Here is a 17,791-nt window from a genome sequence, read left to right on the forward strand (position 1 = left end):
GAGTCGTGTTGAGAGATACGGTACGTGAGACAAATGGAGAAGTTGCGTGTGGCACGAAGAACTTTACGCGGTAGAACAACTAAAATTATAAACAAGTTGACGGAGATAGTCGAGGACGAGGAATGGCTAACGGAAGAAGCTGAGCAGCTACTTGATCAACTTACCGAAAAGAAAAGGAAGCTTGATGAATTAGACGAACAAGTCATGAACCTGATTCCCGACGATAATGAAGACGAAATTGCCAATGAGACTGAGGCAGTTGAGGAGTATGGAGAAGCCGTGATTGCTATCAAGAGAAAGGTTCTTAGACGAATGACTGGTGGCGGAGAAATGAACTCGTTAGTATCCGCTGGCCAAATGTTACGAGACTCTTCGAGGGAAGTCGTAGTAAGAGGGTCTAGAGTTCAGAGAGAGGCTAGAGTACAAGTCAAGTTACCAAGGATCACGATTCAAACGTTTTCTGGAGATTTTGCAGGATGGTACAGTTTTTGGGGACAATTCAAGACTACCATCCATGAGAACGAGGGTCTGGCGAACATCGATAAGTTCAATTACTTAAAGTCCTATATGGAGGGAGTGGCGGCCAGCGCTATATCAGGTTTTACCGTGACCGCGGAAAATTACGAGAAAGCGGTTGAAGTCTTGAAGAATCGTTTTGGAAGAAAAACGCCAGCCAAGCAGAGTCACATGCAGAAGCTGAGAAGCCTTGTAGCAGTTAAGAGGTCAAGCGACGTTGCGGGTCTGCGTCAGATGTATGACACTTGTGACACCCAAATAAAAAGTCTGGAGTCGCTGGGAGTCGAACTATCAACGTACGGTAGCATGCTGTATTCGATCCTTCTGAGCGTGATACCTTCGGATATCCAACTAGAGTATACCAAGAAGCTGGAAGACGAGGATATTTGGAGTGTCACCGACTTGCTTGAGCACGTACGGAGAGAAGTTGAGAGTAGAGAGAGAACGGCCATCTATAAGACAGAAGAGAGCCAGCTAGACAGACGCCAGGAGAATTACAGCACAAGGAGCAAGATGGGTTCTAGTTATCAATTTGAGTCAAGATACCCCAAAAGGACTTCAACCGCAGCCGCTTTGAGCACTGCGGTTTCGAAAGTATGCATCTACTGCCAGGAATCAAGTCATAGACCGGAAGAGTGCACGTCGACACTTCAGCAGAAGACGAAAGCTATTCACCAACAGGACAGATGCTTTATCTGTCTTGGTACAGGGCACATGACACGACGCTGCAAATCCGGAGTCAAGTGCAGCATCTGCGGAAAAAGGCATCACACGTCCATTTGCAAAACTGGCCCACAAGCGGAAGCGGAGTCGAAGATAGGAGAATCCCAAGCAGATAAGAAGTTAACCGTGCAAATGACGGTCCTACCTCCAGTTTCATCACTCTATGAACACGTATATCTGCAAACGGTACTTGTACACATAGAGCATCAAAACAATCAAGTCTTGGCAAGATGTCTTCTTGATAACGGAGCCCAGCAATCCTTCATACGAGAAGAACTATCAAGAACGTTGAATTTACCGGTCATCGCCGAAGACACCGTTTTAGTAAATTCATTCGGATCAAGCGAGGGCGTTATACGCAAGCAAAGACGAGTCCAAATAACGCTAAGAAGTATTCTGCATCCTGACAACTGTGTTCAGTTGGAGGTACTGGAAGTTCCGACTATCTGTGGAGCGCTCGTGAGCATTCCGGGAGAGAATATTCGACAACAATTGAAAGAACGGGGCATTAACATTACGGATCGATCAGAAGTTAATGGCGTTGTGGCTCCAACCGAGCTAGGAGTACTAATCGGTGCTGATCATTATTGGTCACTGGTACCTGGAAATACCGTAAGGCTAGGAGGATCATTAGCAGCAGTCGAGAGTCTGTTCGGCTGGTCTATTCAAGGGCCGGTACCAGTATCTATCAACGTAGTAGTTCGATCATCATCTATCATGTTATCAGTCGCCGAGGATCAGAGACTGTCCGCGTGTTTACGTCAGCTGTGGGAGCTAGAATCTATTGGGATCCAAGAAGACCAGCCACTATCCGTGTCTGATAGCGAAATGATTTCCAAGCACAGATCCACAATACAAGTCAAGGCAGGGCGATACCAAGTCCAGCTACCCTGGAAAGCAAGTCACCCTACGCTCAAGGATAACTTACCAATCGCCAAGCAAAGAATGAGCGGTTTAATCAAGCGTTTCCAACAAGATAGCAGCCTCTACGACAGATACAAAGCCGTCATATCAGAATACTTAGACACGGGAATCGTCGAAGAAGTTCCAACGGACGATATAACTACCCCAGATGGACAAGCCTTCTACATACCACACTTCGCAGTCTTGCGGGAGCAAAAGAAAACTACCAAAATACGAGTGGTTCACGATGCCTCTGCCAGTCAAAGGGGTGCACCATCACTCAATGATTGTCTGATGTCCGGTCCAAATCTTAATCCAGATCTCTTACAAGTCTTACTTCAGTTCAGAATGAATCGTATAGCTCTGATGGCGGACGTAGAGAAGGCATTCCTCCAGATTTCACTAGAGCCAGAAGACCGAAATTTCGTACGATTCCTATGGATTAAGAAGTTACCACGAGCCGATGAGAAGCCAGAGTTTGTCCATCTTCGAATGACCAGAGTACTGTTCGGCGTAACCTCGAGCCCCTTCCTATTGACCGCAACACTAAAGTATCATTTCGAGAAGTATCAAGACAGATTTCCAGAAGTTAGCGCATTACTTATGAAGCAGCTTTATGTGGACGATTTCGTCACCGGAGCGGCCGACGTATCAGATGCTTACAAGATATACCAAGACTCAACTTTAATCCTTCAGGGAGCCAACATGAACTTGAGAAAATGGGTAACGAACGCTCCGGAGCTTCAGAGAATCTGGGAAGCAGAAACCACGACACCAATGTCGCTGCTCAAAGAAGATAGCCAGAGCCAGAACATTAAGGTCTTGGGTATATCATGGAACCCTAAAAACGACGTATTCGCATTCGACGTATCGGACCTACTCGATTTTCTTCTGGACAAAAAAGACACCAAGAGAGGCGTTCTCCAAGCTACTTCCAGAATATTCGACCCAATCGGTCTCATATCTTCAGTACTCATAACCGTTAAATGCCTATTCCAAAAGCTATGGATTCAAGGAGTCGAATGGGATGAGAAGCTTCCCGACGAGCTACAAGCGGAATGGGAACTATGGTGCCAAGATCTAACCATGATTCCTCAAGTAGTCATTCCCAGGTACTACTACGCCACGGACGACGAGAATCCAATTTGCCGAGAGATCCATATGTTTTGCGACGCTAGCAAAAACGCATACGGTGCTGTGATATACTTACGCTACGTAACAGCATCCGGAAACGTAGGAGTATCGTTGATAACGTCCAAAACCAGAGTCGCCCCATTGAAAACATTGACGTTACCGAGACTGGAGCTGATGGCGGCACTCGTTGGAGCAAGGTTGCTGAAGTACAGTCTGGGAGCCTTCGATGGAAGCATTACAGAGTATCGTTGTTGGTCAGACTCCGAAATCGTATTACATTGGATCAGAGGGGTCTCCAAGCAGTGGAAACCGTTCGTGGAAAACCGGATTTCCGAAATTCAGTCTCTAACTGAACCGTTACGGTGGAGCCATTGCCCGGGGCATGAAAATCCAGCGGACTTACCTTCTCGAGGATGTAAGGTCAAGGATATTATTCACAATGAATCTTGGTGGAAGGGTCCACCATGGCTATCCCAGCAAGAAGAAAGTTGGCCAAAAAGCAAGTTCCACTCAATTGCAGAATCCAGCGAAGTCCTGAAAGAAAGACGCTCAACCGCAATACTTACCTGCATTGCAAAGAACCGAGAGCCATTACTTGACCTACAGAAGTATAAAACAGCAAGCCGAGCCTTCAGAATCACTGCCTGGATACTACGATTTGTCCACAACACTAGAAAACCAATAAAGATATAAGGATCGTTGGGAGCTGACGAGATTAATGAAGCAAAACGATTCTGGATAAAGAGCACTCAAGCAGAGGCCTTTTCACAGGAATATCAGTCCTTGAAAGAAAACATCCAGTTGCCAGCTTCATCTAAGCTCCTCCAGTACAACCCATTTCTTGACCAAGACCTTATACGACTCGGTGGACGATTACAATTTGCCAATCTGACTTATGGAGGCAAGCATCCGTACCTTCTTCCTGGGAAGCACAGATTGTCGGAACTACTCGTATTGGAATGTCACTGGCGAACTATGCACGGGGGCTTGAACAGTACCATTACACAACTTCGAGAAGACTTTTGGATTTTACAAGGACGTAGCCTGGTCAAGAAGGTCCTTGGACGCTGTTACATCTGTAAACGTTTCCAGGCAAAGCCCGGTTCCCAAGTCATAGCACCACTACCAGCAGATCGAGTGAACGAGGCACCCCCATTTTCAGTTACTGGAGTCGACTTTGCCGGACCGCTGTACTTACGAGATGCCAAAATAACTAAAGTTTATATTGCCTTATTTACATGCGGCGTCACTCGGGCACTTCATCTGGAGATCGTCACGGATTTGAGTGCTGAGAAGTTCCTATTGGCTCTCCGCCGATTCCTGGCAAGAAGAGGAGTTTGCCATACTATCTACTCCGACAACGCTAAGGCGTTCAAGCGGTCCGAAAAGGATATCAAAGCGTTGTACAGAAATTTACGAGCGGATCCAATTCAAGAGGTCCTTGGTCAGAAAGGCATCAAATGGGTGTATATCGTCGAACGCGCCGCATGGTGGGGCGGATTTTGGGAGAGGCTGGTGCGCTCTGTAAAAACCTGCCTGAAGAGAACCCTGGGCAAAACCTCTCTCAACTACGAGGAACTAACAACCGTAATCACCGAAGTAGAAGCGGTTCTAAATTCGAGACCGTTGACACATACTTTCACGGAAGCTGGAGAACCTGACCCCTTAACACCGGCTCATTTCCTGATCGGTCGCCGCCTTCTGTCGTTGCCAGATCAGAACTTCAAAATTGACGACACACGCATTAGTGAGAAACCTCTCACTAAAAGACTGAAGCATCGCCAAGTACTCCTAAACCAGTTTTGGTCCAGATGGCGTAATAACTACCTGTTGGAGCTGAGGTCCGCTCACGAGACACCTACCGTCAAAAATAACATCGAGTTCCAGAAAGGAGACATCGTTCTGGTTGGAGATCAGAAGTTACCCCGGCAATCCTGGAAAATGGGCAGAATTACGGAGACCTTTCCCGGACGAGATGGCAAGGTCAGATCCTGCGCCCTGCGCCTACCATGCGGGACCATCATCCGGAGAGCGGTCCAGATGTTATATAATATGGAAGTCAATCTAAATGAGCGAGTCATTGGCGGGGAGGATGTTTCCGGCAGAAACGAAAAGGTCACCGAGACGCGATAAATCATAAAAAGTCCAGTAGACTTAAAAACTATAGACATATCGAAGCTAGTTTTTTGTTAAACGCTTTTATCGTTTTTTTGACCTAAATTTGATCTAAAAACTAACTATATATACTGTGAACCTTAATCTTAAAAGCCACTTGTTCTCTTTCTTCTAATCTTGTAATCTCGGAGTTTTAAATTGTCTTAGTAGCCCTAGTCATTAGCCTCATGTATTAATTTAGTTAAACGTTGTCCAAATGGACAGAAAATAAAGTTATTCGTTTTTTAACTCGCCGTCGTGGTACTTTTAGTTAGAGAACACTTACAATAACGCAACACGGCCATGAGGTTCGAGCATTTCGACATGCATACTATGGAACCTCACCAGTTCTCTACTGTCTCGGCCAATCGGATTCTCCGATTCATCGAGGCGACAGGACTCTTCGTAGTCTAACAAGCTCGGGGCGCACAATATACCCTTGGTATCGGTGCTCGGCGCGGCGACGCGCCACCCCCTTCAACAATAACAATAACATACCTCTGACCTTTCCCGTACTATATAAGCGTCGACTGCTTATCATTATTAAGTCAGTCTTTCTTCACTACAAAGATGTAGTTGTATGCTCGAGCATAGGGCTTTGATCAAAATTAGTAATTATTATTTAAGTTCTTTAATTGTATTAATGCAAGTAATTATTATTTAAGTTCTTTAATTGTATTAATGCAAGTCGGCATTTAATTATAATTTAGTTAATTAGTTAGTTTAATAAAAGTATGATTGAACCTAAGGAACCGGAGTAGTTTATTCTTAGTATTAGCCAAGGCTTTTATGGCCACCTGGGGCGAGTTTAGAAATATCGCAAGCGTGGTTACAACTTGTTATATCTTTTATCATGAAATGGCCAGTTTCACTAGAAATTGTTGCATATCCTCGAGGCTAAAGGATATTTGTCAATAGGTCTCCACTCTCGAATAATATCAAAAGTGAATAGGCTACAGAAAGTGTAGAAATTGAAGTCTGTAGCGCCTTTTCCTGTGGTTTTAAGATAAAGTCAAACCAGATTGGCGGTATTCGAACTTCCCTCCGTTTAGAGCAGCCAATCGTGCTTCAAAGCAATTACATCATCGAAAGTAGTTCGAGTGAGGAAATGTAAAGCCCCGCCCATTGACATGCGCGATAACCACTGGATGTTTTACTTCCAACAACAACACGTAGATGGCGAAAAAATCTACTTTTTGGCGCGAAATTTAAAATGCTTAGTTATAGATCATTGGTGTTGCTATAGGTAACGTTAGTTCAAATCATAATGAAAAGGTGAATATTGGTGTTATATGTATATTTCCTACCACGTACACATTATTTATTACTAAACAATAAAGGGTTTACATTTATTATTATTAATCCTGACGTTTTGAAAAATGGTTTAAATTATTGGTAGACCGATGATGCCTTGATTGGAAAATACCTGCCCTTGCGTCTTTGCAAGTTCACGTCTTTTTTTTTCAATAAAAGACTAACAGTTTTCTAATAGCTAATTTGTTTGAAGGATCATTTTTCTGTGAACGTTTGCAGTTAATTGCAGGATGAGGAGAGTAGTCTTTGTAAAGAGCGGCTCTTGGAGTCAATTTAGCTAATGTAAATAATGACGATAATGACTTGTTTTGTTATGGTCTTATCTTTGCATTAATTTTGCCCAAGCAAAGTAAGTTTAACACACATTCATTCTATTTCATAATTGCGATTACTTACGTTTTTGGCCAATTCAATTAACTTCAAGCGTAGCACTTTACAAAAACGTCTCTCCTCATCCTGGAATTAGCCTCAATAAATAACAAAAACAATCCTGATTGTAAACGAGCAAGAGATGTTATTAAATCCAAACTTGTTATACATTTCCTCTGTTCATTCTTTTATTCATCTCAGACATAGATATTGTGAATGCATCAGTTGGTTTTGGGGCTTCAATTGAAGGAACTGCATTTGGGAGTTTCTTTATTATTTCTACCAAAGCAATTCAGAGAAAAATGATAATGCAAACGAAGTGGCTATTAGTAAACCATTAGTCTTTCATTGATAGAACAAGACATTATCTTGCAAAAGACGGAAGTGCCGGTATTATCCTTTTAAGGCATCATTGCTTGGTCCACCGATATATTTAAACATTGTTTCCTAACGTTGGGATTATTTGGGAAATATACATCCATTTCTGTGTTTCTGCAACTCGGGATTGGACATTTACAACTCATATTTATTTAAGAAATAATAAATTTAAATCCTAAAGACAACTTATTCCCATAGTTATACAATAATAATAAAAAACTCATGGACTTAAAAATATTAACTTATATTGTTTAGTAATAAACAATGTGTATGTTGTTTAAAACATGGCAAGAAATATATTTTAAAATCTATATAATACCACGAATATTCATCTTTTTATTAAGATTTGAACTAACATCATCTATAGCAAAGCCAATGTTCTAAAACGAAGCAATTTCAGCAATTTCGCGCCAAAGGATAGATCTTTCCCGCCATCTACGTGTTGCTGTTGGAAGTAAAACATCCAGTGGTTAGCGCGCATGTCAATGGGCGGGGTTTACTTTTCCCCACTCGGTCTAATAGTCACGTGTACCAGGAACTATAACTTCAAGAGGTAGGGATACAAAGGTACAAGTGATTCGCCGCCGCGTTACTGTGGTTTTCCGCTAAGGCGGGGACGTTTAAGAGAGCGAGAGAAATAACACGTTTCATAACAACGCGGAAGTTCTTCACTTTCTGTACTTAGTAGCCTATTCACTTTTGATAATATTACATAGATCCAGTTTTTAAAAGACATACTTTAAAGCCGAACTTCAGACTCTGACTTAATAAGTATGTCTCTGGAATATATTAGATATTAATGCATCAAGGTGTGAAGAGAAGAAATATTTGTTATGTTACGGTATCATTTGGAACTGTTTCATTATAATCTCTGTACAGTTTGTGTACTATCCTATAAAAAATCTCATTTCCCTACGAATAAATCAACTTCAATCTCCCACTTGTAGAGGAGGAAAGAGATTCAAGAGGATAGGATAGCGATGCTCGATTTCTACAGAAAAAACCGTCTTGCAAGGGCTCTATTGAAAAAGGAAAGAGAGGCTCATGAGTGGGAAAAAAGGATCACGCATACAAATGAAGCTCACCCTACAAAAATTTCCAACATGGGGAGAGAAGAGTCGAAGCAGTGGCGGAGGAGGGTCTGTATCATAGCACGCTTATAAAAGAAACCTATTGATGGCTCTTGGGGGCTCTTAGACTATTTTGGGAGTGAACCCTGGGCTGATTGATTGCCCATAGATACCCATAGAAGAGACACGGGCTGGAAACATTCCCGTTGCATCACGGATATAGTCTGAGTCACGAGATGCTCTCGTTTTTAAAAGTTTCGCATCCAATAATCTCAGTTTTCATGTTCTTCTCTTCAAAATTCTATTCTAGGCAGAGTCCATTTGATTCCGTATCTTTAGGAAAATAGAATTGAGTAAATATGTTTGGAAAAAGATTTGAGTTTTCTAAATTATGTTCAACTACGAATGTAATTTCAATTTGATATTCATTATTCTTCCTAGGTGAGTGTTATCGAAAATAAGAGACCATGGAGACCATGAAGTTGAAAATTTCTTCAAGCTAATTAGCACCAGTGTTTAAAAATTTAATAAAAATAAATAAGGCTTTAAACAAAATTTAGCATCGACTTCTAATATATAATTATTCACAATAATTGCATTACTTCCAACAAATTCCAAACCGGCACTATTACTCGTAACGTCTAGCCTAGCATATTCGGACATTTTTATGTTGTCGTCAGTAACTTGTTTTGAATATGCTGTGGCCGTCTTTTTGATTTTTGGCCACTCTAAATTGTTTTTGTCCCGGTGTTAATTGGAGTGGTTTTGTTATTCGATTTTTTCTATTGGGAGAGCTAATTCGGCGGACTGAAACACCGCGGATTCGAGTGGTTTCGGCTAACTATCGTCGTTGTATTTCACGAACTAAAAATGATTACGAGTCGTTTAACTAAAAATTGTCTTTATTTATTCTAAAATTCTAAACTGGTAGTTGTTGATCGCGCGGCTTCTAAAAGTTGACTGATATTACAATAATTTTTTCTTCGTGAACAAGAGACGCCCCCTTCTCTGTAGGCATTATGTTTGTTTTTTTGTTGACAATTTTAAATCTTATCAGTATACAATGTTCATTTTTTTACAGTTTCGTTTTTAATCGCGAATGACAGTTATTTCAATTTTATTATTACACTTTTTAGATTTTCTTTTACTCCATACTAGGTCTATTAATTTTTTATTATAGGGTAAAGCGTTAGGGTTTTTACATATGCAACACGTTATAATTAGTGGTTACACAACTTACACGCAATATTCAGAACATAATGCGATATTTTGTTCGTTCAAACAAGCTATTAATTTGAAGATAACAGGCTGCTTTGGTAAAATAGAAATCGTGACTTTTGAGCATTGTTTTAATTTATTTATGCAAATATTTAGCTTCATTCATACTCAAAATTTGTCCACAATAGTGCTATGTTAAATTGTCATCATAGATATAACTATCCAATTACCTGCAAACTTGAGTTAAAATTGACATATCTAATGATGATTGGATATCATTGTTACTCTTATTATATCATAATTCCTATTCATTGTACGAGCATACAGGCAAACCATCTTTTTGAACAATATTACAACAGTTCTGAATACGTTATCTCTAGGAAGGGAGTCAAGGCGTATATAGGCATCGCGCGTAGATGTCGCTCTTGAAAACCTCTAATCTCTAGACTTCCCGCGAAATTTTAAAACGAGAAAAACTTTGGTATAGAGGGATTATAATGACTTTGGCGAAGATTCCGTGTAAAAATAGGAATGTTAAGAGGGAAACGCTAGATGGAGATCCATGCCCATATACGCGTCTGGTTTTACTCGTCTAATGCCTATTGGGTAGCCCGTATGTGTCATCCTCATTCATTTAGACATACGTTTTTGTTTTTCATACTTGACGTTACTAGAGTACCTTCCCAGACTCATTCCAGATTGTTCAGAATCGATTCTGAGCTAACGGTTAAAATCGATGCCCGCCTCTCGCACTCAAAGAAATTAAATAAATCACCTCAGAAAAATCTTTTTTATGCCATGCCATAGGCCTTTTCAACTGATGACATCTGCAAACTAGTTGCTCCATTTGCCTACGTTCGAATCATTTTTACATTGTGAAAGGCGAATAGAAGAGCCTTCGAATCTCGAATCTAAATGGTTCGTTGTCACACGAGAATAAACAAGCCCTTTCTTCTTTACGCCCAGGCGCTCGCCCTGCCAAACTCGATATAGTCTCTAGACTATATTCTGGGTTTTTCCTTCACGATACATGTACGATGCGAGAATGGTTTGGGAAAATGTAGACCTACGATATATCTTTATAGTGCCATTGTTCTACAGCATTGCTATACGACTTATGGAAAAACAAAGACTACTAAAAGATTCACTTTCACAACAAGCTTACTTGGTGTTAACTTATAATTCACTTATGTGAATTCTCACCCACTTATAGAATTTAGTAAATTATGAAAATGTTTCGTGTGAAAGGGTAAATTCACACCCTTTTATCTTAAAATATTGGTATCCTAGTTATGGCCTACTCATGACTTCTTTTTTTAAAAAAAATATCAATGAAAAAATGTCTCGATGCTCTTTGTTTGGTCCTAGTGTAAGCTTTGGTAGTCATTGTTACGAAGAGATCCAGTTTGCGATATTCAAACAGCTAGCTCCCTTATGGACTAGGGTTTCCTTCTTTTAGAATGAGATCTACTTGCTGTGTCTAGCCCTACGTAACGGAACTTGAACGAAAAAACATAAATCTTAAAGCGAGTACAGAGCAGGGGACCCATTTATCCGCGTCTGGGGACCGGAAGTGAGAAGGAACTGAGAAGTCGGGAGGTTTTTCGACCAGGTTTTGTTCGTATCTCCGCGTCCATAACTCTGTAGGTTATATTGAGAGGTGACAGTTAAGGCGTGGTGTTGTGGTTGCACTGTGAAGCGCACACAGAGTTGAGTAACATTTCGAGTTAATGGAAATTAATATTTATTGTTGAATGTATTACCACTAAATTACATGTTTTATCTAATTATCAAGGTATATGTTGGATTACGACAACGTTAGTTATGTTTCTGCTTTTTCTTTTCAACTTGGTAAAATCGGTGATAGAGAAGTAAATTATTATGTTTTGCTAGCTTTGCAATATTTTAATCAAAAGCCTTTGATCACATTATTAATTAATTGATTTCACAACAGAAAAACAAATAGACGAAATAGAACATTGAGTTAAAACTCCAAGTTAATATTCAAAGAGTATTTGCATATTTTTAAAAATATAGTTATTTTTTACTAGGGTTTCTTAATATTTAGCCAATTTAAAAAATTCACTTATTCCTGAAAAATATCTCTTCTCTAAAAAGGCTCGTTTTTCCTTCTAGCCTGCCGGTTAGATATTTTTAGAACGGTTAACTTCCACATTAGTAATAATATAGTAGCTTACTTTACTGTTTGAATAGGATCGCTAACCAGGCATAAAATTTAAATATTAGATGTATGCCAGTAATCTTAATATCGAAGATGATTAAGCATGGAAAGGTAATACGGCGTCATAAAATTTAAAAGCAAAAAATAAATTTTAGAGTCCTAGGAAATGTTGAATGAGAAGTTTAAATATACATGTATAAAAGCAAAGATCCGTGATGTGACGAGCTAATGTAGAAGATTTTCTGCAAACCTGTACGGCTGAATTATTGTGAGAAGATATTAACGTCTCTAAACAAGTTTGAATTAATTTAATGAGATTAATTGCTCAAATAATGAACCTAAGAAAAACGAATGTGAACGCGGACTAGAGTCTAAGAAAGAAACTCTTCATTCAGTTCTGTGTGCACACAAAAGTCTGTTTATTGGCTCATCAGCCGTCAAGTAAATTTGCTCGTAATATACCACACGAGAAGCCCTTAGAGGTGGTTTATGACTACAGGGATCTTTACTGGTCGATCCTTATACATATAGTGCGAGAAAGGTTTCGCGGGAAAAACATTTTTAACAGTTTCGCGCGAACAATCTAACCATGACTTAGAGAAAAGATTTTTATCACAAATTCGCAGCTAATGGAGTTGGAGATATTATTTGTGTCATTATATGTATAGGGACTCCGTTTTAAACGACTATCTTCAGTGATTCATCAGAATTAACCCGCGACCGAGTTCTTGGGTTTGAGCGACGTCAGAGATTCACCACCGTATTACCCAACATCTTCAGTCACCATCTCGACGAGTAACCAAGGCATGGGTGACTTGATAACTGATGGACTTTCCTACACCGAAAGAGAAATTGATTATTCTCAAGCTCATGTTTTCCTTTTTAATCCCTATTTGGGAATAATTCCAAAATACTCCTGGCAATGACAAAACTTCAGTAATTTAAAATATTTCTGTCTGAAACATTCTTTCCACAGGACTGTTTTCCATATTCAGTCTTATATAATTTTGTTGGCAATCCCGTTTTTCCCGAAAAACTGTGCCTGCTAAACATCTTCGTTCTTTGCTAGATATTCTGAAAATAGATCTTACTCTCATATTACTTTCACTGTTACAACGTCTCTGAATATATAATACCAGAAGTCCATAACCCCCTCGAAGTAGTGAGAAGTAACGGCTTAAACACTGGCCGTCTTCAGGGAAGAAATTTTGTTGCAACCACTTATTTCCCGACTAGTTTTGGAAAAAGATCCCTCCCTCTGTTCAAGCTGGCTTGGCAGGAATAATATTCTTGAGAAGGTTACTTATGAAGAAGGGGTAACGTCAGGTAAAACTGTTTAATCAAAGGTTTCTAGGTGCTACCATTCCCTCTTCTAATAATTGTCACTGTAACCTTGGAGCTCTAGCTAAGCTTGGGGAACCTTGCCATCCCTATCCTTTTAATGTTGTATGGTGCGTGAAAGCTAAGGTAGAGGCGGAAAAAACTTTCTGAGGTCTGCTTTAAATAATTTTAACGCACCCAGGACAAGAAAATCCGTCCAAATTATTTAAAGTGGTTAAAACAAGGGTAAAATATTTTCAAACGTATTAAATGAAAGTAAAATTGCGTCAATTTTCTTACGGATCAGTGTTCTTAAATTTATTTATGAAGAAAATTTTTTACCATTACTAGCTACGTTTTAGGACCTTAACAAAATATCACACCTGATTTTTAGTTTTGGATTTGCGAATTTGATTATGAAAATAATATTTTCTGTTTCTTACGATTTATATTTTTGTACTCCGGGTGTAATTGACTCCTGGTGACACACAGTTTGCAACGCATTGCTTTGATCCTTTTGCTCTCAGTATAGCCAGCTTTGATCAAACATTTTTTCAGCGTCCACAGAAATTTGAAAACTACGTTATAAATTAACTCCTAGTCTTTTCGATATTAGCTACCTTTCCTGAACATGTCTGGTTAAAAAATGGGAACGCGAACGGGAGCCTCCGTTATAAAGAAATTTATTATATGGACTCACAGCAGCAGTAGGAGAAATGATTTAGAGTGAACGAAATAATGCAAGGTGGCACCCTCTCTTAAAATCTTCCTCCAATGCTATAGAAAATGGTAAAATGTAGATTTTGAGCCTAGGGTGTTTTGGGGTTTTCCTCAGGGCCCTATACCTAAGTGCAAAAACATTACACTGCGACATTTTTCTCTTCTTACTATTCATGTACAGCCCTTGATCTATTAATAAAACCTGCCTTTATGCTCAAAAACCATAAAAAGAAAATGATAAGTCAACAAAATAGAATGACTGAAGTCCCAGATATTATTTCTTTATGTTTAGAAACACCATTATAAGAGGGAAGTCCTCACGTAAGCGATTCCCTAAATAGTGCCTTCCCAAAACCCCGTTTAACCGTTTCGGCAGTTCCGTATACAGTAGGACTGTTCACGAGCTCGAGCCAGGTCGGGCTCGTGACGAGCGAGCCGAGTTCGAGCCGAGCCATCACTTTGGTGGCTCGATTAATTAACGAGCGAGCTTTATATTGTCGAGCCGAGCCGAGCCGAGCCGACAGGCATCGAGCCACTACGACTCGCGAGCCGGCTCGCGAGCTTTTTCACTGAAATAGTGCTTTCCTTTTAGTCTTTATTCTCTCCACCAATAGCGTTCCGTTGTATTTTTACATGAAATAAAGCGTGGGATAATTGGCTAACCTTGAGCATATTTTACCGAGTGGTATTTACTGAACTACTACATTCCTAAACATGGGATGGCATTTCTAGTCGTTCTCATGCCTTGCGTTGGCAGTAGCAATTTTTGTTAAACATGTATGTGTTAATCGAGCCAAGCTAGAGCCAAGCCAAGACCCAGCTCGTCTCGAGTCGAGTCGAGCCGCCGTTCTTTTGACTCGAGCAGCCGAGCTTTTGAAAAGCTCGCTCAGCTTGGCTCGGCTCGTGAACAGTCCATCGTAAATGCAGTGTACCTTAAGAGCAGTACAACCAGGATGTGAAAAAGGAAGGACGTCGTTTATGATGGTGTAGAATCGGTTATTATTACCAAAATAAACTGACGATATGTAATTTGAACGCCAATAGTATTAAATCAGGTTAGGCTAGGTTTCGTTATTTGAACTCCAATAGTATTGAGTCAGGTTAAATATGATTATTTGTACCACAGTTGTCTTAGGTTAGTATAGGCAAGATTAATTTCGGTTAAATTTCGTTGATTCTACCGAATTAGTGCTATTTAAGTAAGGTTTTTTGAAGTCCAATAGTATTAGGTAATGTTATGTTATGTCTTTGTTCAGGTCAGGTTTTTTTTCTAACCCCACTTGTACTTGGTTAGGTTAGGTTAGCGTATGATGATAAAGTTTTGGCTAAAAGGTAAGGAAAACTGTATGGTTAAAATTTATGAAAACTTGCTGTTTCCCAAGATAGGACCTGCAATAACTAATACCCACAAAAGGATACTTTCGTTCCGTCACTCGCTTTTAGGGCCATTTTCCCATTGGTTCCCACTTTTTGTGTCGACAATTGAAAACATAGATATAGTAAAATTATAAAGGGTCTAGATCCACTTCGCTGGCTTAGGCTTAACGAAAAAAACGTGGAAGGGGCAACGAGCAGACAGCCGCTATTTTCTGGGGGTAGCCGTATAAAACGCCATCTATCGGGAACTTTCGAAGCTAAATTAAGGGATGAGCTTAGAGTAGTGGCACTCTATGTTAACCCCCTATAGGGCATAATAAGTCAAACCCTCGGAGATGCCATTACTCCATTTTATACGAGCTAAGAGCAGAAAAACGTATTTTATAAATTTTTTAAATCGTTTAAAAAACACTTGGAACTTGTATTTCTACTTACTTTCGAGGAAATACCACCGTTTTCTGAAGGTAAGAGTCTTTTTTTATACATTTATTAGTAATAAAACATTTAAGGCGAGCTAAGCCTTGGTCATGGCCATAATGTAGATTTGATTTGCACATAGAGAAAAGAGGCTGTACTTTTGTGACTTGGAAAATTTATTTTTTAGGCTTTTCGAACATTTCTATGGCAAAATGAGGTAGGCCTAGGAGACTAATGAAATATTTAGAGGATAATTTTGGAAGCAAGGTATCATTGATGAATTGGTTGTCTTTCACTATCATCAAGATTTCGATGTTATCGGGTGGCACAAATACTGCCCAAAAGCATACGGGTACGTTACACACGAAAAGCTGACCGTCAATCTGATGATAGACGTTCCAGTTCATCCGTTTCTTCGTCAATGTAAAGGTAAAAGTTACCCGAAGCTGCTTTTCCTCTGATAGTTTCTTTATTCTTGAAAATAGTGTAAGGGCATTTGATCTCCACTAAGTACAGCTGGTCCTCAACCAGTATAAGGCAATCGGGGCTTGCCCCAAGGAAGCAAAATTGTGGATTAACAATCAAACCCACAGAGGTGTGACACTGGGTATTGATGTGTTGCCTGAATATTTGAAAAAGCAGCGGGTTCATGCTTCAATCCATGATCAAATGACAACGCTCCCATTTCTCCTAATGCTTCAGATTGTTGCTCGAGAGTCAAATTACGGAGAGTCAGTTTAGGGATAATTTCATCGGTTACATTAATTTGATCTCCAAATTAGGATGGAATCGCGAACCGTACGGTTTGAGCGCTCTACGTAGTCTCTTTCCAGTGGTGGGAAAGAAATCTGATTTTGTAAAATGTTTGGAACAAATCCGTAAACTGGAGATATCAGTGGACAGAGGTCCTACAGCTGTTGTTATAGAATTAATCCACTTCTTTCTAGTGGCAGTCTCTTTCGGAAAGTTGTGGTAAGAAAGAAAACGTTCTTTACACCTACAGTTTGAACGCAGCAAACATGAGTTGAAGCCATGATTGTTACATAAATAAGTAAATAAAAACGTTTATGTTATATTTTGTTTTATGCCTTTAAATATAGAGACACACACTTAACAAAGTTTGTTATGGTGGGCACCATTATCGACTCTTATTTTAAGAATATGTAACAGTTTAATGTCCGGATATTTAAATATCAGTACCTTAAAACGTTGCTAACGTTTTTTTAACATGATAAAATAACGTTTTTCAACGCTGAAAACAACGCTAATCACTAATCTGCCGTGTTTTACAAGACCAAGGCTTAGCTCACCTTAAATGTTTTTATTACTAATAAATGTATAAAAAAAGACTCTTACCTTCAGAAAACGGTGGTATTTCCTCGAAAGTAAGTAGAAATACAAGTTCCAAGTGTTTTTTAAACGATTTTACAGGTGTAAAATTTATAAAATAGGTTTTTCTGCTCTTAGCTCGTATAAAATGGAGTAATGGCATCTCCGAGGGTTTGACTTATTATGCCCTATAGGGGGTTAACATAGAGTGCCACTACTCTAAGCTCATCCTTTAATTTAGTTTCGAAAGTTCCCGATAGATGGCGTTTTATACGGCTACCCCCAGAAAATAGCGGCTGTCTGCTCGTTGCCCCTTCCACGTCGACCTCCCATTGAATTGTGTATCTACCCTTTTAATATATCTATGATTGAAAACGACTTATAAATCTATCGCTAAATATTGGATAATAGAGACAACTAAAAAAGTTGCGGTTCTCTATCTCATGTCGTATTTAAAACAAATACTCCATTAAAATTATCAAATTAATACAATGGTCCGATCGCGGCAATTGTAAATACGTAGTTCGTGTTTGTTCTAAAGTAATGCTTCGATACGAACCCTTTAGAAAATAATGCAAATTGCTGTTTAAATTATTTGGTATTGCTGCCAATATGAATCAGAAAACTTAGCGTTACATAAGGACAAACATGTAGACATAATTGGGAT

At 39.6% G+C, this 17,791-nt stretch overlaps 1 protein-coding gene and 3 long non-coding RNA genes across 4 annotated transcripts; 3 read left to right on the plus strand and 1 right to left on the minus strand.

Moving 5' to 3' along the window:
• Positions 1-33: 33 nt before the first annotated feature.
• LOC149687459 (uncharacterized) lies at positions 34-5,409 on the plus strand. The gene is made up of 2 exons (XM_089870449.1): positions 34-3,831; positions 4,021-5,409. Exons 1-2 carry the CDS (start codon positions 34-36, stop codon positions 5,407-5,409), a joined length of 5,187 nt encoding a protein of 1,728 aa, XP_089726575.1.
• Positions 5,410-8,210: 2,801 nt separating this feature from the next.
• On the plus strand, positions 8,211-9,071 carry LOC149687460 (uncharacterized). The gene is made up of 4 exons (XR_016383849.1): positions 8,211-8,332; positions 8,439-8,630; positions 8,872-8,914; positions 9,003-9,071. It is a non-coding gene; the product is annotated as an uncharacterized LOC149687460 (long non-coding RNA).
• Positions 9,072-15,881: 6,810 nt separating this feature from the next.
• LOC149687461 (uncharacterized) lies at positions 15,882-16,868 on the plus strand. The gene is made up of 2 exons (XR_016383606.1): positions 15,882-16,012; positions 16,102-16,868. It is a non-coding gene; the product is annotated as an uncharacterized LOC149687461 (long non-coding RNA).
• Positions 15,954-17,097, minus strand: LOC149687462 (uncharacterized). The gene is made up of 2 exons (XR_016383607.1): positions 16,906-17,097; positions 15,954-16,792 (listed from the first exon to the last, which is right to left on the minus strand). It is a non-coding gene; the product is annotated as an uncharacterized LOC149687462 (long non-coding RNA).
• Positions 17,098-17,791: the final 694 nt, after the last annotated feature.

The sequence above is a fragment of the Phalangium opilio genome, unplaced genomic scaffold, assembly GCF_054372755.1.
Source record: "Phalangium opilio isolate 3A_F unplaced genomic scaffold, DU_Popi_V2 ptg000031l_1, whole genome shotgun sequence".
NCBI classification, from domain to species: domain Eukaryota; kingdom Metazoa; phylum Arthropoda; class Arachnida; order Opiliones; family Phalangiidae; genus Phalangium; species Phalangium opilio.

Bases quoted from the DNA above. Each gene is read 5' to 3' on its own strand.
- LOC149687459 (XM_089870449.1), top strand. From the start codon at position 34: ATGGAGAAGTTGCGTGTGGCACGAAGAACTTTACGCGGTAGAACAACT. The intron at 3,832-4,020 runs GCAATACTTACC...TTCTGGATAAAG, and splicing joins TGAAAGAAAGACGCTCAACC to AGCACTCAAGCAGAGGCCTT.